Here is a 24,555-nt window from a genome sequence, read left to right as displayed (position 1 = left end):
TACTCCTCCTTCATCCTCTCACTTCTCTTTCTCATCCTCCTCCACGCCCAGGCCTACAAGGTTTCAATACTCATTTATTTTGTGTCACCGTTCACACTCAAACTATGTCATTGACTGTTTTAATAAACTTAATCGTCCTATTCCTCTTCCACCCCCATCCTCTCATGTATTAATCAAAATCCAGCACTTGCCTGGATGTATTTGTCTCCATACAGCTCCATTATAGCCTATATTAATTCACTATCTCCATGGATGTGAGTTGCTGTGCATGGAGCAGTGAGGCCTCGTGTTTCTGTGTGTGTGTCTTCTGATGCTACCGGTAGGCTGGGATTTTCCAGTGCCACCCCCGTCAGTGGGAAGCCCTTTATGGGGACATGTCAGCGCCTTGTTTGCTTGTTGTGCTGATGAAGCTGGGGGTGGGGGCGAGTGGGCAGCCTTGTTCAGGTTCCAGGATTCCCTCCAAATGAGTCAGCCAGCCCCCACTCAAACCGACTGTTACCTTGGGAACTCAGGCTTGGGCTTCCCTCAACAGTACTAAAGTAGAGACTCATCAGCACCCATACACACACAGGAGGTGTAAGTGAAGCAGCACCCATGTTGGATTAAATTATCTTATTAAATCGCTCTCACCGTGGCCTGTACTCTGCCCCGTTAGGCCCAATCTGCTCCGCAAGAATAAGATGACCAGCCCAGCACGGCCACTTTGTTAAGGCAAATGTGTAATTTATGCAAATTAAGACTGAATAGATGAGGGTGATAATGAGTTTTGGTGGCTAGTTTCTTAAATCAGTGATTTGAGTAATGGTATGCTTCCTTACTAATGAGCACGGCAGGAGAAGTGTAGGTTTGGTGCATCGCAGTGTGTCGGGTGATGTCAGTGATGGCTGGAGTTCACTTAATAACTGGACTGTTTATGTTTCCAACTCAGTTCATTACCAACGCCAAATGAGCTTCTTTACTAAAGCCATTAGTCCAGCATGGCCATTGTTAAGTGGGTTAATTTGTTGAGGCACTGAAGCAGATCCTGGTGACTCCCCCACTGGCTTTCACCCTGTCCTGCGGAGGCCAATCCACCCGCTCAGCTGATCACCATTAGGTCGCTCTACCAACCAATCAACTCGGACTCGAGCCCATTAGGCTTTTTCATAACACGGGCTCATGTACCGTATCGAGAGAGAGAAAGGATTGTTAGGGGTTATGTTGAATCTAATAGGGTTCAATGTAATCAGTTTTACAGATTTTTGTTTGGCAAGTTTAGCCTTCATTAAAGGGATTTGAACTGTGGTCTGCCGCACTACAAAACAGACTACAAATTATGCACGGGCCAAAATAAGAAATTTAACTGATTATTTTGGTGATTTAAAATGACTAACAAATGTGTGTGAAAGTTGGAATCAACCAATAAAATATTATTTACTTTACATGTTAACTTATATAATAATTGAAGTTTGATTCATTGGTATTTTTAAATGTCCCTATGTTTGTTGACATCACAACTTGAAAACATGAATAAAACATACCTTGTACGTGCTATAATGCCATACACATCTACCAGCTGCTCAATGGCGCAGTAAAGGTTGCCTGTTATAAAATAGAGGCTGTTGTTTCTCCCAGTGCATGCAGCACTTGTCTTCGCCAAGTTATGTGTGACCTGCAAAGGCCACAGATCATCTTCTCCAGAGCACAGTAGAGCTTCGATTGGAGGAATACTCTCTAGCTTGGGTTTGCATTGCAGTTCAAAAGGTTAAGCCATCTGTTAGCTGCCATTCTTCAGCACCTGGTTCAACCTCTTCACACATGTTTTGCCTCAGTTACAGAGCCATATGGGTTTGATGCCCCTTTACTCAGTGCATTTCAGGGATGAACTGTGGGCCATTGTTTATCTATGGTAATAGAAATCAGCAAGAAAAAGTTTCTGTGACTATGCAGAGTTCACAGAGACCCCCTATAGCCTTCTAAGTGTGAAAGTCACACAGAAACGCTGATGGTATTTTACACCATCGAGTTCCCTGTGAAAGTGGTCTCATGCTCTCCCAGGTCCTAGTAGGAAGGTGGCTCCCCATAATGGCATGAGAACACCATACCATCACTGTTCAACTTTATAATGCCTTGCTGACCTCCATCAGCCTGGAGATGCATGTATTTCTGCAGCTGATGCACACTCTCTAAGGCCATGCAGATTTTACTTTGGTTCAGAAGTTCATGGAGAACCTGACTAGCTGTTTTGAGATCTTTGAAGACCACATAGCAAGGATAGCTGGTTGAAGGCCAGTTGGAAGTGTAGAAGAAGAGATCAAATGGGGCATTTCCACTGCATCGTACGGCATTACTCTGCTACAGGGGTCTCCAACACGTCGATCACGAGCTACCGGTAGCTCGTGGGCAGCTTTTCAGTAGCTCGCCGCTATCGATTATAGCGTAGTAACGTTACTTCGTGATTTTTCGGCCGCGGCCGGACAATAACGTTTTTTATTTTAGAATGTTTTCTGTCACACGAATATCAAATTGGTCGGTGACGCAGAGATCAAGGAACAGACGTGACAGCGGTACAGCGACACCACACACGGGGCAGTCTGCTTTATCCACCAACACCAGCAACACCAGTCCAGAACCAACAGCAGAATGACCCGCTCTGAATCAGTCCGCGTCGCTGCTGCTCAGAGACACACAGCAGGGATTTGTGTTTTTTGAAAAACACTCGTTATCGTCATGTCAGGTTTTTGGTGGATTTAATCAAGTCTTGGATTGCAGAGTATGAATGTCCTCTTGCTATTTTCAGTTGATACATGTATAAAGTTTGTGAAGGCAGGATGTGAGCTTCCGCAATCACCGTCTCCTCTTTTCCTCCAAACCCCCCCCCCCCCCGAAACTAATGAGTGACAGGCTGATAGTGACCTGATCACTTAATCACTGATTGAGATATGATGAAGCTCTTAATCTCATACATTCATAGGATTTATGTAACAGTGAAACAGATAATGTAAGTGTGCACCGACATGCACTATTTTTGTTTTTATAATGCTGTTGTACTCCTGTTGTCTACTGTGTTCAGACTTAAGTCATGTTAGTGATGCCACATTCAGGAGGACCTTCAGTGTCCTTTTTTTAACAGAAGACCGTTGTTAGAAGCTGCAGCGAGACTGCAGAAGTATTAGTTTTTAGTTGTTGAGGATGGAACAATTTCACACACAGATATAGGGAGGCTAGACCTATACAATTGATTCATTATGGTTTATAATTTAATGTCAAGACAAAGAAGAAGAAGAAAAAGATGGCTGAACAACTGTTCAGTGTCAATCCTGTGGAGATGGAGGTTATAAATCTCCAAAATCATGTTCAGCTTAAGTCTCAGCAAAACTCACAACATTTCTGGAGCCTTGTAGACCCAGAAAACTATAAGAACATTCACCAAGCAGCACTGAACATGTCTGCTTTATTTGGTTCAGTTCTACATACCTTTGTGAAGCAGCTTTTTCTGACATGAATGTCGTGAAATCTAAATACAGAACAAGAATGACTGATTAACATTTAAACGACTCTGTGAACCTAAGTGGGTACACTCCATCATACACCTCTCTGGTGGACTCCATGCAGTGCCAATCATCTCACTAACTGTGACAAAGAGTGAATGCACTTATTTTACACATGTGCCATAAGATGCTTGTAAGGTGGTGATTAAGGACACTTATGTGAATTCTCAGTGATGTACTTACTATGAGGGCCATAATAATATGTGAGACATTGTCGTTTTCTTGGACCATGATGTGAAGTTAAGATTTTTGATAAGCTTTAGGTATTGCAATTTCACACATGTACAAAAGTATAGCTTAATTCAACTGATGAGGGCTATGTGAATAAATGTAAGCGATGTGATGCAAGTAGCTCTTGGCCACTTTCATTTTTTCAAAGTAGCTCTCAGATGAAGAAAGGTTGGAGACCCCTGATCTATGGTAATAGAAATCAGCAAGAAAAAGTTTCTGTGACTATGCAGAGTTCACAGAGACCCCCTATAGCCTTCTAAGAGTGACAGTCACACAGAAAAGCTGATGGTATTTTACACCATCGAGCTCCCTGTGAAAGTGGTCTCATGCTCTCCCAGGTCCTGGTAGGAAGGTGGCTCCCCATAATGGCATGAGAACACCATACCATCACTGTTCAACTTTATAATGCCTTGCTGACCTCCATCAGCCTGGAGATGCATTTATTTCTGCAGCTGATGCACACTCTCTAAGGCCATACAGATTTTACTTTGGTTCAGAAGTTCATGGAGAACCTGACTAGCTGTTTTGAGATCTTTGAAGACGACCACATAGCAAGGATAGCTGGTTGAAGGCCAGTTGGAAGTGTAGGAGAAGAAGAGATAAAATGGGGCATTTCCACTGCATCGTATGGCATGGCTCTGCTACGATGAAGACCTAGCTCATGCAATGCAAAGCTCACAGTAGTCGTCTTTTAGGACTATATAGTGGTGCAGGAATGAGTCTTAAAACCAGTAAAAGGGTTAGCATTTATATTATCCCTGGCCTTGAATGGTTTTCTGAATGTGTTTTTGGAAAGATGCCTGAAATAACATCTGTGGTTAAAACAAACTTATGAGACATAACATGTTGTTCTATGACATAAAATATGTTGGTAACTACCCCGCTGGTGAATGTCTGAAGGTTCTGTGTCATAAGAAAGCGATTACCAAAGCGAACATTAGCCGCCTTTAGCTTAGCGCTGGTGAACTGAAGCCACGAAACCCTGATGTAGTTCATTTATAGCCATTAGCTTTTTACTTCTGCCGATTGCTTTTACACTCTCAATCTTTAAAGATGTGTTAAAATGCAGAGATTATCATGTTGAACGAGTATCACATATTGATCTTGAAGAGACCTTATTTTCTGCAATATTACAAAATCCAATAGAAAATCCCATTGGTACCCCTTGCGACGCTTACTTCATGGTCGGCCTAATAGAATATGCCATCACTGCAAGGCAAGGCAAGTTTATTTATATAGCACATTTCAACACAAGGCAATTCAAAGTGCTTTACAAAAATGAAAGACATTAATAGCATTTAAGAAACATATTATGAAATGATATCTAAAAACACTCATTTAAAAGCAATGATATAAAATGGCATTTAAAAACACTAATTTAAAAGCAAAGATACATGAATCACAGTTACAGTGCAGTGTGAGATACACACATCTGAACGAACCCCCCTTTGGAAAATTATAATCTGACCCCATGGTACCTTTTTAGTTTTCGCCGAAACTATTCCTCTTTTTTACACAAAGTTAAGTTTACCTTGTCTTTCTAGGACTTTTTGGTATCCTCCGTGAACCAGGGTCTTGAAACCAAAACTAATTCCTGTACCCCATGGTACCTTTTTAGTTTTCGCCAAAACTATTCCTCTTTTCTTTAAATGCACATTAGTTAAGTTTAAGTTGTCTTTTCTAGGACCTTTTTGGTGTCCTCCGAGAACCAGGGTCTTGAAAACAAAACGGCACATGTAGGGGACTTTAACCACCTACGAGGGGAATTTAACCCCAATAATGACTACCTTTGGGGGGACTCAACACAAGGCAATTCATAGTGCTTTACAAAAATGAAAGACATTAAGAAAATGGCATTAAAAAGCAAAGACAATAAAAGTTACAGTGCAGTTTAAGATATGAATATATCAATTAAAAGCAGCGGCAAAAAGAAAAGTTTTCAGCCTGGATTTAGAACTGCACCGCTCTATAGTGTAGGCAGTGAGTTTCTGACACTGGAGAACAACTCCACTTATAACAAAACTGCATTTAACATCAGTTAACACTGCACCAGTTGCTTCTTGCACACATAGGCAACACCAAGGAAAAGTGTACTGGACAACATCAATGCATTTAAAGGAATAACTTTTTGATGTGTACTTAAGATGAACCTCAAAATGTGGGCACCGGTTGAAATTGTACACCTGTGACGGCATACAAGTTTAACTTCTCTATCACTCTACACTGAGAAAAGCCTGGATATGAACAGGAACAGGATATCCTGGTAAGACAGTGGGTGGCGGTTATTGATATGAGAGGACAAAACAATGAAATCATGAGTATCTAATTACTCTCATTTGTTATATGAGTAACTAACTCTTTTCACAGTAACATCTTGCATACTATGTCAGAAAATATAAACGCAGGTCATTTTACAGGTCTATTTTCACTAATAAGACAAGAGAGTATTTTGACATAGTGATTTTAAATTCACAAAACGCAGACTACACTGCAATCCTAGAAGAAATTACATTTTTAAAAGCATGAATTCATTGTCTTTCTCTTCCTCAAAATAACCAAGTCTGCTAGTTGAGCCGTGATGTGATTCTCTCTGGTATAAAAAAGAAACTGTTTAACCTGTAAACGGCGATGTTCCTTGTGAGACACAGACTTTTAATTCACAATAACCCTGCAAATGAATGGGCTGATTACCGAGGCGAAGATGAGGAGGCAGTCATAAGCACTTGGCTTGAGTGGAATAGACGAAGGGGGGGAGGGGAAGGGTGGCTGTGGCGGTACAAGTCCAGCCTCAGAAATAGAGCTGTGAACACCATCTGTCATGCTCTCTCTCCCCGTCTGTTAGCCTGACTGCAAGTAAAAGGGAGAATGATGCTCTCAGAACTGCATTAGAAGGACGTGGGCTGCTGATCGTCGTAGGTGTGGGTTTACAGGGTGTGCAAGAAGAGGAGGAGGAGGGAAGTGGTGTGTATATACAAGGAGGTGCATGAGTAACTGACAAAGGGAAGCACTCACCCACACAGAGAAGGAGAAGGGTTGTTGGGCGAGCGGGTATTCCTGGTGAAACCGCACCCCGGTACCTACTCACCACCTCCTCGTGGACTCCTACCTCCTGTCAGAGGATTCCCAGCGGAAGTTATGTTGACGCATTATACAAACTCACAGCTCATCTTCAAAGCCTGGAGAAGTTAACAGTGTGTGTACAGTATTGAGCTCAATTGGGCCAGTTCACCCTGATACATTGCCACTTTTAAGCAGTGCTGGAAAGTAACACAGTACTCAAGTATTTCAATGTAATGCTAATTACTTTTGACTCCACTACTTTTAAAGGAAATGTAGGTTATTTACTCCACTAAATGTTTTCATTCATGTATTATTTATCAAGCTTTAGTGACTTTTCAGATGAATATTTTTGCATTAAAGAACATGTGATAAACTTAATATATATCATAATGCATCTCTTCAGAGTAAATTAGTGGACTAACCATTTAAGATAATGCAAAAAGTTCTGAACATCAAACGTTTGTTTGTCTGCAACAGTAAAATGCTAATTGATGTAACAATATTATTAACTTCTTTCACCACTGATTATAATCCAGTTATTTAATATATATGATTCTGAAATGGGCCATAAGCATGACAAGTACTTTTACTTTTGGTACTTTAAGTATAAGATTCAAGATTCAGGGCTTTATTGTCATTTGCACATTAGCTACAGTGTAGATATGGCAATGAAAAACTTAGGTCACAGACTCCTCCAACAGTGCAACATGAATATATATATAGGACAGAGAACAAATAAAACAGATAAAATAGTAATTTGATGTTGATACTTTTGTACTTAAACGTAAGTAAGATTTTGAATGCAGGACTTTTACTTGTAACTGAGTACTTTAACAATTTAGTATTGCTACCTTTACTTAAGTAAGAAATCTGAGTACTTCATCCACCACTGCTTTAAGACCCGAGGGAGGTTAATCCGTGTCTCGTGAATAATCATTTCCAAGAATTTCATGATAACTCCGATGTAAAGTTGATGCTGATACATTAGTAGTTTCGGATCATCCTTGGTTGTGCTTCACTTGGCACAGAGAGCACGAGTTGTTTGGGCTGAATATCAGTGGTTGGAGTGTCAGGCTTTTACGTGACCCACAGAAAAAAGCTCTGCTGCATTGCTTTTTAGAGATTTTTTTCGAATTATTCATCACTCTTAACGTGTAGGTTGTGCGGGTTCCTTTCTGCTTTTGTCTGAGTCACAGTGTGAAACAAAGTCAGTAAAACATGAAGGCAAGCTGGGCCACGATTAACAACAGGGAGGATAATGTGTTCGCAGCTGGACTCACATTAGTTACATCTTATTTCTAAAGCGCTAGATTGCTTCTACATTTGAACAGAACAGAGAAAAATGAATAAATCTACCATTTAGCAATGGGTGATAAATGTCACCAATTCATGGTACGCTTATTTTTAGATTTCAGATGCACACTGTGGTTCGCCATGATTGCCCTCCTCAGGCAGATCAGAGATCAGGGTCAGCAGCTTGTGGAGACTTTGTCTTTTCGTGGACCATTCATTGATTCATTCCCAGACCACAAGCTTCCTGTTGCAGAGTCTTGAACTCAGACCCTCTATTTGAAAGGTGGCGTCCCTACTCTCTGCACCCTCTGCTGCCACAAAGAGGTTTGGAAAGTTTCCAGCAGTGTCAACACAGTACAGCCAATACGAAGCCAATGGTTCAGTCTGGATTGTGTCTTTTATCAGATATTTGTGTGTGATTTAACAGCTGAAACAAGGACTTATATAGAGTTGAACCTTCCTCCTATTCAAGTGCCATAATATGTCTCCCAGTCGAGTTCATTTTTCATACAAATGACACGACTCAATCCTTCCGACTACGTTCTTCTTTCCTGTTAAGAATGTAAAATAATACAGAGCCATTTTGATGCCCTCAGTGTTTCTATCTCCGTCAGTTTCTGCCTCTCCCACACTGCTCGGAGCATGATTCACTACCACAGCCACAAGAATGGGTATTCCCCTCGTAAAGGATGCAAAACATAGTCACATTTTGTTTGACTGAATAACTCTCACATGAACTCAATGAAGGTCATTTGTGTTATTCTCCTTTTGCTTAATTCACAGTTAAATAAAACAGAATTGAAAGAAAACAGCATTCCTCTCTTGGTAAAAAACCCAAATCAATACAAATAAATTATCATAAATAATAAAAATGAGTGCAGAACTTTCCAAAATATACAATCTGACCATAAAATGAGACCGTATTGTATAGATGAATCTCTGTTAATGATTGAAACTAGACAACATGTTGAATTTCATACTGATGAACATATGAATTAAAAATCTTGCTTCGGAATGAGAGATATTTAGAAACACTGATAGTGGGTTCCTTGGTAACTGCATAGATAATGAAGCGGCTCTTAGTTTACAACTTTCAGCTGTTGAAATGACAACTTGCACATTTTCCAACAGATGAAACACTAAGACAGCAGCCGGGAGTACGCTATAGAGCAGCCGTGGTAAATATACATATTTTTATATTTGCTGCTTTTTACATTTGAGTGCTTCAGATGAAACACATTGCTTACAGAGAATAGTGGATTTAGACTTAGTGTCTATATGCTATGCTTTGCAATTGTATTATAAGGAAACAATACTGTAACATTTAGGATAGTCTAAGCTACTTTTCCCTCTATCATCTGCCTTATGTAATGTAAGTTTGATCCTCAGCTTGAGGCCAGCACAGATAATCCAAAAATAAAACCGTTCGCAGTTGGTCAGTATGTACTGCAAGAGAGTTACACCATTTTTTGTGGAATTTTATAATATTGATCCTTATTGTTTGGACACTGGTATTACATTACATGTTACTTGTTAGACGCTTTTATCCAAAGTGACTTACATACTCAATACTGTGGGCAATCCCCACAGGAGCAATTTGAGGTGAAGTGGGTTGTCCAGGAACACAACGACATGCTGACTGCAGTGGGGTTTGAACCTGTGCTCCCTTGATCCAAACACCAACGCACTAGGCCACTGCGCCACACGCCTCCCATATATATCCCATTATATACTTCAGAATACACTTAATAAGAACTAACGTTTAATCATCTTACTTGCATCACATTTTCACCAAACCCTTTAATACATGTAGTCATTTAACTATATATGTATACATTTGTTCTATACTTTGTTTCATGACATACATCATGTACCTATTATTAAGATAGTTATCTCTGCTAAAGGTGAATACTGTGCTGTTTTTATTGGGGAGTCTCAGCGCTTTTGACTTTTCTAACCCTGAGCTCAGAGTATCTACCTATCTGAGGATATCATTGATCTTAGATTACCTTCATCAATAAGCTTTGTGGCTTGTGATTTCCACTAACAAAGCTGTGATGGATTCACTACATAACAAACTTTCAGGGATGCAAGCAGTCATGTCATGACATCTACCATCCATGCCGAGAGAAATGCATTTTAGATGAGAAACCCATGTGAGTGCTTGTTAGGCAGCTCCTTGGCGGGTACATTGTGTGATCCTTGTAATTGTATTATATCCCTAATCTATTTCATCATCATTTCCAGATTTTGCAAGGGTGGGGTTACCAAGAAAACCATTCAACAGGGTCAAGAAGCAATAGATCAAACTATGATGAATCCAGCTGTTCAAATAATGCACCATTGCAGTCATCTCAAATCTCATTTATTATATAAGCTGTTTGTTTTTGTCAACAAATGTATCCATGCAACTGAATATTTCAACTTTGCAATTATATTTCTTTTTATAGAGATGCAGTTGTTTCATATATGTATGGAAGACCATGCTTTTAGCTGAACCGTTCCTAATACACAAAACACAATTAACACAGCAAGCGGCTGTCAATCACTTAGTGGTCAGAACTTGTGTCCCGCCCCCACAGCAGGGTCCCTGAGGGGGGAGCCGCCCACCATGTGAAAATGTCCTGTAGATTAGTGTGAGTCCCCGGTGAACATCAGGAGTCGGCGACCTCGACACGCCCCGTCAGCTCCTGTGACGGGCAGCGATGGCAAAAGTACACACATCTTTTACTCAAGTAGAAGTACAGATCGTGTTTAAAAATACTTCTTTACTCAAGTAAAAGTAAAGAAGTATGGGTTTTGAAATGTACTTCAGTAAAAAGTACCCATAACTACCAGCTGTTTTAAAGAGTACCTGACCTCCCTTTATATTAATAGAACAATAATGTCATTGTTAGCTAATGAATGTTTCCATGCTGAACAACGGCAACATGACAACGTTCTCATTGGTCCCTCTTCTTTAGAGAAGACCAGGAAATGATGGATACACGGATCGTGTTCAAATCAATAGGCACGCAATGACTCTAAATAATAATGATCACGCCACCAAACACACATTCAAACTAAAGGAACCAGCCTGTTTGGAAAATGTAAGAAGTAGAAAGTACAGGTATTTGTGTTAAAAATGTAAGAAGTCAAAGTAAAAAGTTGTGAGAAAAATAAGTAGTGTAGTAAAGTACTGATACCAGAAACATGTACGTAAGTACAGTAACAAAGTATTTGTAATCAACTACTTTCCACATCTTGTGACAGAGCACATAAAACCCCCATCACCATCGAACTGATTATTATTTTCAAAGGCGTGATTCTCCGCGAGCTCTGCACATGATTGACTTTTATTGTTTGGCTGAATTTCAATTCTGCATTCATTTGCTGTTGTTTTTATTCTATGTATCATAATGAAATAAAAAGGGCAGAGGGTGCCGTGCAGAGCGAGCGAGAGCCGAGCATTAAGATGTGGGAAAATGTTGCACGCTCAAATGTTGACTACCTGTTGCTATGGCAATGGGTTTTGGATCCTGCAGGCTGCAGGACTCTCGCTATTTCTAAATAAAGCTTTTTTTCTCACTGATCAGTGGATGAAGATGCTCACAGTCGAAGCTAATCTTCTGAATGTTACCAGTCTGTGTAAACACTGGTGCTCTGCTCTCTAAGACTCAATGCTTCACCTCCTAAACAGCAGGATTACAGATGAGATGATGCACAACAGAAGACACATGCTTTGCTGCTGCTACTTCTTTTTTATAAAACAGTCAAATATAAATGCTAAAATTATAATGCATTACAAAGTGCATCTCACTCATTCTGGTGCAGATTTACAGACACACTATGTACTTTTGGAAATTGGGTTGTAACATTTTAATTGGCACTTTGTACCGACTCCAAACTGCATTTTGTGGACTCCTTGTGCTCCTCATATTACTAGGAAGCAAACAAGCTGTAAATCTTACTGTCAATAATTTAAACTAAACGCAGAGTAGTATTGAAATACTTACAGTAGATCACATTTTCTCTAACAAATAAAAAATGTCATTCCCTTTTAAAAAAAAAAAAAAAAAAAAAAAACATTTTTAAGTGCAAAAGATGTTTCAGCTGGTCCCAGTGATAAAAGCTCAACTCTACAAAATACCATTGTGTGTTTTTAGTTGTTTAGGTCTACATCTCTAAAAAGAAATGCAACTTAATATTGTCCTGCATGTCTTTTGTCCCTGCATGCTGTCTAGCAACACAGTACCTCCGTCCCCCTGTGGGGGGAGCCTGTGTGTGCGGAAAGGAGGACAGAAATAGGTGCTGAGAGCAGTTATTTGATGCCTGTGATGGGGACTTCCACGCTTACCTCAAGTGGGTTTTGGGCCGTTTCACAGACAACATATTTAGTCCCTTTCCTCCTACTCAAGGATGCAGCCGGTTCGCAGTCTATTAAACAAACATCCCTGTGAGCAATTTGCAGCGCGAGGTGCCTGACTGTGTGCTTTTTCTGGAGATGAGGGAGTTTAACCTGACAAATATACAGAAGAAAATCCTGATGAAAATATCTGCGCTTCACGTCGAGTGACATGTGGCTGTTTCTAGGCAACAGGAAGTTAATATACAATTAATAATATGGGAAATTGCTACTTGGAAATCCACTCAGTTGTTTAATTTGCATGGGAACTGTCTTTTTATATTTTTAGATTACTAGCGAGACATGATTGTCTTTTTCGAATCATCACCAAAGTCTCAATGTTTTTTGGATATATGCTTGCAAAAAAAATCACTGTACAAAAGTACACATTCTGTAGTTGGTAGTTGGTAGTGGGTGCTTATTGAAGGACTGACCACTGAGCTGGGTGCACAATATTTGTCTGTGGTAGCACAAAACTAAAAAGGGGCATTTTATTGTGCTGTAGAAAGCAATGTAACGACCCACTGTATTTTTATTTCAACTGTTGGTGAAATGACCTATCCTTCATACATTTCTTAAAAATACCTTGACTGACAAACTGTGTGTCAGATGTACAGGGCAGTGCACTCAGGGAAGGACAGACACAGACCCTTCATTATATCTTGATTTATTGTATTTGAATGATGTGACTCATACGCATTGATGTTGTGTAAGCTGTTTTTTGGTTTGGCTTGGTAAGTCAATTTAAATTTGGTGTCATTTGTTTCCATTTCATTGCCTTTTTCAGCAATTTAACTTAAATTCTATGTATTTGTTATCCTGTTTAAGTTACCTTTATTCACCCCTTAATGACCCAATGTATAATTCTACCACATTTACATGTATGAGTGAGTGAAAAGGGATTAACAACAGTAGAGTAGAGAGTCAGACGTGAACCCTAAAACAGTGAAGTTTGCTGTTGTTACTGTATTCAAGCGTTGGTGTTTATTTTATCCAAATGAAAAACTGAAGCCCACTTAATACCCACAAGCCACAGTGACTGAAGAACACTAGGAATTAATGGTCACAGTTTGACAGAACCACAGCTACCATTGTTTTATTTGTATGTAGAAAATAAGCCAAATGCACTAAGAGGATGAATGAATGTAAATAATTTCATCACTCGGTTATCCCACTGATAGATTTGAGTTGCATCATTGGGATAATCACATGCATACAGTATATTGTTTTCTAATCTCAGCTCTCCTGATTTTAAGTCTTTGTTTTTCCACGCAGACTCTCATCCTCCGACCCCGCCTCAGAAATCTGGCTATCACCGCTACCAGTTCCTGTTGTTTGAGCAGCTTCCAGACGCACCGGTGTCACTCAGCGAGGGGGAGAAGTCATCCCGCGGTAACGACTCCGCTCCTCAGCTTCGTCTCTTCACAGCACTGCAGTATCATCTATCATATACCAACACTGATCAACACAACATTTACTGTAGTTGTTGAATCAGCAATAGAAAGATTGCACCAAGGCATTCAAACTCAAAACATTTAAGCTCTAATTAACCACATTGCAAGTTTTTGTGGTTATGGGTTTTCTGTTTCAGGACCCTATATCGGCTACTGCACATATATTTGTTATCACGAGCGAGTCGATTATTCTATTTCCTGAGGAGGAAGTTGTGTCATTTTACAATATTTAATTGGTATTGCCTCATTTGTTTGAGTGGGCTAAACCCATCCTTTAGGTTGAAATGTTTCCATGTAAGGCATCAACAAATGTGTCCTAGACCGAAGCTTCTATTATTAGTGATTTGATTTATTATATAATGTCCCAAGATGCTCCACCATCTAACCACCTTTAAGCTTGTGGTCTGCGCTTGTGTTTTCTCAGGACACGTCATTAAGCATAATTCACAAACAATTATGAGCATTTAATCGAAGCATTCAGAGTTGCCTTAGAAAGATAATTTGTGCTTCAACTTAACAAGGGATATGTTAATGAGGTTAGCGCGTAAGTCTGCTGCAGCTTCAATGCCTGCGGGGTCAAGGCGAGTGTTGTTGGCTGGCTCCCACGCACACCTGCACGAGTCTGCCTGACCTTCGTCTAGTTCGCCTGAAATCCTTATCAACCAGAAGCAGTCTAAATAAACTGTCATTACTGTTTTCACCAGATAATTCTCGAAGTTTGTCTCTCAAAAGACAGCAGTGTTTGTCTTGCAGAAAGCAGAGTTTTTCTTTTGTTTAGTTTTTCCGACTTTTCCTCCCCTGGTGAAAAGTCTCTGGGAGGTGGGCGACCGCTCTTGGATGTACAGTACGTTACCTCACAGGAGGCGTGCCCGTCTGTCTGTTGTACTCCGGGTCACAGCCGGTGATTTGAGGGGAGATCAGGGCGGTGTGAGACTTCAAGCGCCACGTCCGTGAATGAGCGATGCTGCCAGTCTCCGCCGTTTGAAGTTTTGACAGCTATGTCAGCAAACAATCGGGGCATATTAGGCTGATGTCTGTTTGATGTTGAAATCTCTGGAAAAGGAATAGATGTATTTCGGAGTATTTTTTTGGGTATCAGAACTCACATCTGGGAAGGTATTGTCAGGGTATTCACAGTGTCAGAACTAGTTAAGCTGAGGCATGAATAATAGTCAGCTATTTAGAATATTTGAATATATTTTTTGAACAAAACAAACTGGAGCATTTTCAGCTACCGGCTCACACATTGCCCCCACATTATGAAGTGATTGAACTGAGTGGATCCACCCATCCTTAATTCACTGGATGAGTTTAACTCCCGCTGTTTCACTTCCTCTCTCCTGCACACTGTTCTTCTATTCAACGGGAAATGAAATTAAGAAATTCACTCTTGGATAATCAAATGTCTCGATTGATGGGTCAATTGTGAAGAGGATAACAGCCCTTGTGAAGAGCGTAATAGACTCCTTGTGACATATTAAGAATGAAAACCTCCATGTAGTAAGGGTTTATAGATAGTAAAATAATTAATTTTACAGTTATTATTGGTTTGGTTGAATCCAATGTACCTGCTGTATTATTTATGGCCTCCACTTGATCATGAGCGCGATATTCCCGCACTGACAAGAGGAACGGAGGGAATCCCATGTCTCCCCACCTCCTCCGTTAAGTATGTTCACTTATTAGCGTCTGTCCTCCCTCCATGTGGTATGACACAGAGAGCATTTTTCATAGCCCATGACATTAATTGATGTGATTTGCGAAGGGAGAGCATTTAGTCGTGGGTGGGAGACTCCTAATGATCGGTTTCCACTTCCAGTAGTGCAGTCATTGACTCAATTGGATCGCAAATTTGTCGTTGTTTTTTCTTTCATCTCGGCCCATCACTTAAGTTGTAAAGGAGGTGAACAATGAGAGGTGGAGCAGGGCTGTTGTGGGAGTCTGGTGTTGCCTCCTGTGATAAGGTTATGAATGTGGGTCAGTGAACTGATGGAGACAGCTGGTTCGTTACAAGAGGAGCTACAGGGGGGCTGCTCTCTTGGCACCGGACACAGGGGCGTGATCGTAGGGAATCCCCTTCGCTCTGGCTCAGGAAGGCTGTCCCTGACTCGCTGCTGCCCCGGTGCCAGGGTGGGGGGCAGGCGTGGGCACACAGGCCCTTGTGATACTTGTCAGCCACTTGGCAAGCCCCTCAGTTTGTCCTGCTACTGTTTGGTGCTGCCGAGTCAGTTTGTCAAGGGAAACAGTGTTAGCGTTTTCCCTGGTAGGGAAACTGAGGCCTTGGGAGAGGCCATGTAGTGTTGTTTCAGCCTACATTCACACATCCAGCCCCCTCACTCATGACATATCTCCTCTATTGTAGATTGATTAGAAACAAAAGAAGAACAGCACCAGAATTATCGGCTAAAAATAAAAAAGGGAACAGTTATTGTCTTTTTCTACCTTTTATTGTGCTGAAGTGAATTACAGAGGATGTACGCGGTGATGAGGATGCTGTGTGAATGAATGGATCACAGTGGGGTTAGCTGCTGGATGCTGCACGTTGCTCATCTTGCCTCCTAGAGCCCCTACTGCCAGCTCAGCACACTCCACAGTAATTGAAGCCATTTGCAATGTTGCAGTGTGGTAATGGGCAGATCCATGTCTACCACCCACCCACAGCCTCTACCATTAATCAGAGCTGCGTGGAGTCAAGAGAGCCAGGATTTGGTTGCTACAGCAGGCCTGAGTTTCAGCCAGGAGTCGGCTGCCTTAAAGGAACACTTTGACGTTTTGAATTTTGGCTGCTTTTAGGTTATTTATTCGTTTTTTTGAACAGATGCTTGTCAGGTTTGAGGTAAAAGTTTTTCGATGTTTCCCTCTAACTAACCTCATCCATATTCAAAGTATTGGTAATTACTGCTGAAATGAAAACTCAAAGCAGAGCTGAGACAATCACTCGGCAAGAGAATAACCGAGTACATCTTTACATTATTTTTATTTTTTTGTTTGTTATCTTCCATTTGTTGCTTTTCTTGACATACGTGAAGGGTAACACAACTTTCAGTTTTGAAATGTCAGATAGATAAAATATGGAAATCAATGACGTAACCTTGGACTGTTGGAAAAATTGGGGAAGTTTTATAGAAAAATGATTCATCATCACCAATGTGGATGAAGCTACTTCACATTTGTATGCGGATGATACCGTGATGTACTGTGCAGGTCCCTCCATTAAGGAGGCAGTTGTTAAATTACAGGCTGTTTTTAACATTATTCAGACTCAGCTCTCTGAACTTAAGCTTCTTTTAAATGTTGATAAAACCAAGGTAATGCTCTTTTCAAAAGCTAAAAAGACACCAGAGACTGCTTTGGATATTGTAACTGCGCAAGGAATAATACTTGAAGTGGTTGCCTGTTACAAATACCTTGGTATCTGGCTTGATGATTGTCTCACTTTTAAACTTCAGGTCAATAACCTGCTTAAAAAGCTGAGGGTTAAGCTCGGTCTCTTTTTCAGAAACAAGTCCTGTTTCTCTTTTGAAGCCAGGAAAAGGCTCTCTGACCTTTTTACCTGTGGTGATCTGGTCTATATGAATGCACCTGCCCATTGCCTGAACAAGTTAGATGCCGCCTATCACAGCGCACTGAGATTCGTCACTAATTGTAAAGCACTTACTCATCACTGTACCCTGTATGCCAAGGCAAGTCTGTCATCACTTACTGTACGAAGGCTCAGTCATTGGTACACGTTTATTTATAAAGCTATGTTGGGGTAAACTCCCGTATTACATCTGTTCTCTGATAACACAGAGAGTTGCAAGCAGCTATTGTCTGAGATCGCATGATGTAGTCTTGTTAGATGTGCCAAGAGCAAGGACTGTCTTAGGTAAGACAGCTTTTATGTGCGCAGCTCCACTTGCTTGGAACAATCTACAGCTAAAAACTGAGCAATTGTATTCCTCTGAATGTTTTTAAAGCTAGGCTAAGTGAAATGCTCATTGAAACTATGGGTATTTGTAAATGTTGATAAGTATGTAAATGTAGCTTGTAAATATGTTGTATGATATCCTCTATTGTTTTATGTTGTTTTATGTTTCATGTGGAACCTAATTGCTGCAGGTCTCCCTTGAAAAAGAGATCTATGATCTCAAGGGACAATCTGGTTAAATAAAGGTTTGAAATGAAATGAAATCTGTAATTTTTTTATCGTTTATTTGGCAGGGACAATGCACATCAATGAACACTTAAAACAATAAAATGTGTCAAGCGTAAATATGCCAGATTTTGCTTTGAGCTCATTTCCATCCCTCACATAAAACATTTAAGAAAATTACATTTTACAAACATAGCAAAAACATAAAAATACATGATATGCAAAAAGTGCAAGAGAGCAAGAGCAGCATACACAAGTATTTATGACATGGTAATACAATATAGCAGCAACGACATATAAAGTGCAGGAGAAGATAAAAGGGCTACATAAAGTGCAAGAGGAGATGCCCCTGTGTTAAAGTGCATTTAGCGGTGATTGCACGTCTGTGTGTTTCTCAACCATTCTTAGAGTTGACCTTTAAAGCTATTGAGAGTGGTACAATCCCGTAACTCAGTTGGGAGGCTATTCCACAATGAGCTGCCTTTAATGGAAAGAACCTTTTGACAGAAAGTGGTCCGTCTGTGGTGGACTTCACAGTCTCCTCTGGTTTCTGACCTAGTGCAGCGTCCAGTGTGTTTTTTGTGGATGAATTCCCCTAAGGGGGGGGGGGGGGGGGGGGGCAGTCCATGTAAACATTTATAAATAAAGCACATACTTTTAAAAGACTTGTCAAAATTGTCAAAACTCAAGAAATGGTGTTTCTCAAGGATGGTACAGTGGTGGTATGAATTTGGCTTTCTGTCAAACACCTTGATAGCTCTCTTGTACAGCTGTTCTATAGGTTTCAGGTTTGTGGCACAAGCAAACCACCAGTTTGTAAAACAGTATTCAATGTGGGATAGAATCATACAGTGGAGGTATGACTTTGCAGCATTGACAGTTAAGAAAGGTCTAATTTGTTTAAAATGTTGCAAGTTGAATTTAATAGTATTGGATACTTTCTTAATGTGTTTCTTAAAAGTCAAGTTCGAGTCCAATATGACTCCAAGATACTTGAAGTGGGGGACTAGTTATAATTCTGCTCCGTTTAAAAACACGTTGGATCCTTCGATTTTGACTGGTCGTTTACTGAACATCATGCATACTGTTTTTTTACGTTTAACTGTAAGCAAATGTTGTTCAGCCAGTGTTGAACCTTGTCCAAAGCATTTGAGAGACATGATGTGATTATTTCAGTGTTTTTCCCGTGTATAAAGATGACCGCATCATCGGCATACATTTGCACATTCAACTCAGGACATACATTCGGCAAGTCATTAATGTACAGAGAAAACAGTAATGGTCCAAGAATGGAACCTTGTGGAACCCCGACAGGGTTGACAAGGAAGGGGGATTTTGCACCGTTGACCAAAACACACTGGTTTCTGTTCGATAAGTAAGATTCAACCCACTGTATTGAATCTGCCGAAAAATTGAAATGAGTCAGCTTTGTAAGGAGCACGTGGTCAACTGTGTCAAAAGCCTTCCTGAGATCAAGGAAGACAGCACCTACATATGGGCTCGTGTCCAACATACATTTAACCTTTTCCACACCTTTTATCTATAATGTTACAAGTCAACAAATACAATGCAACACATCCCTTTAATTAAGTCTGGTTTAATTATACAACAATAAACAAAGTGTTTTACAAAGAGATCAAATGAAAACACAATAATAATTTTTAGAAGTCAGAGAACATAGGTCAGTTAATGAAAGCTTAGCTTATTTTGAGATAAAAACACAAACAAAAAACGAAATTGCAAACACACAAAAAGAATAAAACACAAACTAATACAATTAAATCAAAATACTGTGGCTATGCAAGACATCATGCTATTAGTTAAGACACTAACGAGAAGACATGGGTCTTTAGGCGGATTATAAAGATATAAATTGAGGCGGAAGAGCCAACTCCTAATGGCAAAGGCCAACAAATTAAGATTACCTTTAGTTTTTAATTGGGTGAGGTAACAGAAGGCAGCGATTGGTCACCAGATCTTAAGGGTTGGGGGTTGAATAGTTGACGAGCAGCTCAGGGATGTATCCTGTTTCCAGTCCATGCAGTGCTTTTGAGAAGAAGAAAAACGTGCAATCAGATTGAATATGCAGTCCACATTGGGTGACAGCAGTTGCTAACAATGTAGGCTGCTATATTGACAGCAGGCTGTGAGCTGAGACTGCAGCCAAACAGTGTTTCTGGAGACAGGTCTCTGCACAGCAGTCATCTGTCTCGCTAAAGCATCTCCGAGCAACACGTCTCTGCTCCGGAGGCCGACCCCTGACCTCTCTGACATCCTTATAACCCCCACACTGTATTAGTATAACACTATTACAACTATGAATGTTACGTGATGAAGCTGAGTTCATCTCTTCGACTGATATGGCTCTGCTGCTGCGATGAACAGGATCACTTGGTTTCGAGTATTTTCGAGACACTCTAAGAGGTTTAACAGGGACACCGCCCACACCACTAAATGTAGCGGCTCTGTGTCACCTCACAGCAGTCCTGATCTTCCTGCCATACTACAGACGGAGCAGCAAGGTGGAAACAAAAAGGAGAGGCAGGAAGACTTTAACATCGCCCTCAGGTCCCGCACTATCTGTCCTTTCCATGAGCCGGCAGATGGGAGAGGCAGGAACACGTCTCCGCGCCACAAACACACACCAGCCTATTTTAAGGTCACTTGTAAGTCTAGGCATTCGCAGGGTAGCACCCAGCGTGATAGCACCAGATATTTTGAATTTTCCTCACTTTGGATTGCGCCCAATGATTGCACAGCTTTAGACAGGATTATGTGTGCAAAGCCTTACAAGCAGCGCCTGGTTTTGACTCTCCGTCTGATCGTTATAATAAAATGATCTTCAGTTTGACGTTCTCTGTTAGGGGAAATGTTGCCTAAAAGTACTTCAAAGCCTGTTCTCCCTGGGAAAAAAGAGTTTTATTATTAAATCCTGACATGACTGATGGTCTATATCCCTATATTCGGTTTGTTACCTCACCCCTCAGCTTACCTTAAAGGTGCTCCCTCTGAGGGGTGAGGGACCTTGATCTGGACATGCAGGGGAGTTTGGGCCCCTGCAGAGGCGGCACATTATCTCCCCCTGAAGCACAGGCCAGAGGGGCCACTGGGGCCATGCCCTATCATACAGGCAGGTCACTTGACTCCATTGCCCTCACTTGATTATGTGAGCCCTTCCTGCAGGCAATCCTCTTTCACAGAGGGGACCTGGAGAGATTCAGGTACTCATCTGCTCATCTCCCAGTTATTATTCATTATCTCCCCCAGCTGAGCTCAGACCCTGACCTGACCTCATGGCAAACCCGGACACACCAAGGTTTGGTGTCAGGCTCATAAGCTAAACATGTAGTGAGGATCATGCAGGAAGCATGCACGAAAAACAGTTGAGTAATGATTTGATAATGCTGTCATTTTAAGTTTAAACCTTGCGTAACTAAATTGTCGCGGCTTCCCTTCTTTGTTTCCATAAGACGCCTTAAAGGGACAGTTGTAACACGTTCATTTGTTTACCTCACAGTTGTTTGGCTTCAGATGATGTGTCAGGCCTTTACTTTAATAGTCAAACAAGGCAAAACTCAAATATAATTTTAAAAAACTACTTAAATCGTCTTTCTTGACGTTGTGTAGGATCATTTAACTTAACGGTTAAAAACTGTGTCTCAATGGTGTCTTTCACACAGGTTGCCCATCTCTGTGTCTTTTAAGAGGCTGATAGTATATTTTATAATGAGGTCATGATTAGGTGACAATATTTTGCTTTTTTTTTACAAAAGACTGGCTGTAACACTTGAAGATTTGAAAGGAGATAAATAAAATCATATTTTCTGAAAATACCCTGAACAAGACAACCTTGAAAAACACATTTTGTCTGAAATGTAAATGAATCTGTTTGATTTGTTTCTGCATTGATGTGAGGTGAGTGCACTTGAAGTCAGCGGCGGCAAAGTATATTTCTTCTCCCATATCTCCTCCTCCGAGGTGCCGCGGGATACGAAATGTGTCTCCCTGATGGCGAAAACAGCCACAGAGAAGGCCTGTGAAGCAGCTGCAGCGAGAGGTGAGAAGCACCAACGCTTCTACAGAGTCAGACTCAACCCCTGACTGTGAGACCATTCTCTCTACAGATTTGGACGGTTTCAATAGTTGGCTTCTTCTTTTCAAAAGATTAACTTGCCTACGCTATTCTTGAACAGCTGTTAATGTAATTACTCCACATACGGAAATACCAGAATGTCAGCCATTCCCTGGATTGCGGAGCGCGGCGTTGTCGTATGTACACTCCAACATGTGAAGACGCACGCAGACACTCTAGAATCTGTTGAAATTTGCAAGTTTTAAGCACACAGGGTTTTTTTTGCCTTGGAAAGATAATTGTGAATTTGTCTTTTTTTCTTTTTAAAAGGAGGGGAAGCTGCAGGGAATCAGCGGTTGTCAAAATCTAAGAAGTGATATTGTCATACCAGCCGGATGGCCGTCTGGTGTTTGTTTAAAAGGGGAGGGAGGAAAAAAAACGGTCCAGGCGATTGAATCATATCTTCTTGCCAATACGTCCTTGCGTTCCCACCTCCATCATTACAGCAACATGTTTTATTTTCAGCAGTGCTGTTGTCAGTGACTCACATCCCAGAGCCATGTGCTGCTCAGTTAGGCCTCAGATCCCTTAAACACGGGCCGAGCGGTCACGAGAAACACTCTAGCAATGCACCAGAGATTACACTCAGACTGCGCTGAATGTGTGTAGGATAAAAACATGTTGTCAAATAAACTTGTGAGGTTTGAGTGCTTAGGTTTTTTGATCCATCTACAAAACACTGTTCAATCAGACTGAAAATACACACGTTTTAAGTCCATTTCCCCTCTGAATATCTGTAAATACTTATACATTTTCTGTGTTCATGTTTCAACAGGTAAATGGGATCTTCAGGCCTTCATCACAAGGTTTGACCTGGGAGAGCCTGTGGCCACTCTGCCATTGCTCACCCAAAACTACAAAGACTGATTCTCGGATGCCTAAATGAAGAACCTGTCAGTACAATGATATAAAATAAGATGTTTCCCCACTTTCTCTGAATATAAGCATACAGTACGTTCTTCAAAGCTTGCAACAGGTCAGCCCTCTTTGCCTGTTATCTTATCACTGAGTTAGAGGGAGATTTCCTCTTTGTGTTACAGCAGCTGCTATGTTTTGATGTCGCCCTGTATCTTCTGTCACGTGGTGCGGGGCGAAGGATTTGGGAGATAGTTCTGACCTCACTGGGGATTTCTTATTAGTTTCCAAACATCGTAAACCAGAAAAGGAAGACGGACCTGATATCACAACTCTAGTGGAAAGAGTTTATTCTAATTCAGGCGCGGAAACACGTCAGGGCCAAAAAAAGGAAGTGGGAGGTGAAACCGAGACCGCAACACTGCCGGATGCCGCAGTGGAACTTGAACCAAAATACTCAACATAGTGACAGGACAGGGGGAGGGGCATGCAGTGTGGGTAAAGGGAACTTGCTGTTTGTGTAATTGTTTATCATATTTCCATTGACCACTCTCACCTCAATTGGAAACATCGATGTGCTTTCACTTCCTTGATTGAAGTGTCCTTGAGTGTAACTTTGGGAGGATGAACACGTTTTGAACTTTGGACGGTTGCATAACAGGCCTACCTGGTAGGTCTGCAGAGGATGGTGCGGATAAACTTTTCAACCCTTTTGACGAGGAGATACTTTTCAGACTTGCACGGGTCTTTGTAGAGGGTGGGTCAGAGTACCCCCCATGAGGAATATTGGTTTCTAACCAGCAACTCTCCTCTGGGAGGGGTTTGTATCAATACCCCAGATGTCTGGAAAAGGCTGGATTTACATGAGGGACTTTGATGTTCTGATGATCAATCTTTAGTTGGTGGTTTGCATTGACCCTGATTTGGTGTCTCATCAGTGGGCTAGGCAGGAGTAGGTAATGGAGGTTTTTTGTTCCTTTGGTGGTTAAGCCAGCCTTGGTAAACCCCTATGTGCCCTCCCGATGAACTCTGGGAGATCATTGATCAAATTGTCCTGCATCTGCTTTGTTTGCTTCCCCGACTTAACAGTCAAAGCAGCCGCGTCCACAAACAAAACAACCAAAACAATGCACACAAGCACACAGTTAGTCAGGCGGTCTGTTGCTTTTGAACAAATGTATCCTTCAGTGTGAATATCGCTTCTTGACCTTGATCTTATTTGACTTATGAAATCACATTTTGAACAATTGGCAAGGGTATTATAATTCCACACTCATTGTGAGGCATGCCAACTGGGAGAACATTCTTCCAAAAACCACCTACTTGAATCCATCAGTACACCATTGAAATGCCAAGATTTGTACTTCCAAATACACTGTGCATTTTTTTCCCTCCTTTATATTTCGGAGATATCCTGCCAAAACAGCTGGGTTTTGCCACTCAGCTTCCTTGAATGTGTTTATTTTTACTCCAAATGTCAG

General features: G+C 41.1%; 1 protein-coding gene across 1 annotated transcript in view; it reads left to right on the top strand.

Annotated features, from left to right (window-relative positions):
- LOC117496937 (phosphatidylethanolamine-binding protein 4) overlaps nt 1-23,086 on the top strand; it is a 63,817-nt gene extending 40,731 nt beyond the window's left edge. The window contains 3 exon segments of the mRNA XM_034148791.1: nt 13,116-13,157; nt 13,770-13,890; nt 22,995-23,086. Coding sequence (XP_034004682.1) covers nt 13,116-13,157; nt 13,770-13,890; nt 22,995-23,086 — 255 coding nt within the window.
- The last annotated feature ends 1,469 nt before the right edge of the window (nt 23,087-24,555 follow it).

The sequence above is a fragment of the Trematomus bernacchii genome, unplaced genomic scaffold, assembly GCF_902827165.1.
Source record: "Trematomus bernacchii unplaced genomic scaffold, fTreBer1.1, whole genome shotgun sequence".
NCBI lineage: Eukaryota > Metazoa > Chordata > Actinopteri > Perciformes > Nototheniidae > Trematomus > Trematomus bernacchii.
Note: the sequence above shows the minus strand (reverse complement) of the source record. Positions and strands in the feature narration are given on the sequence as shown.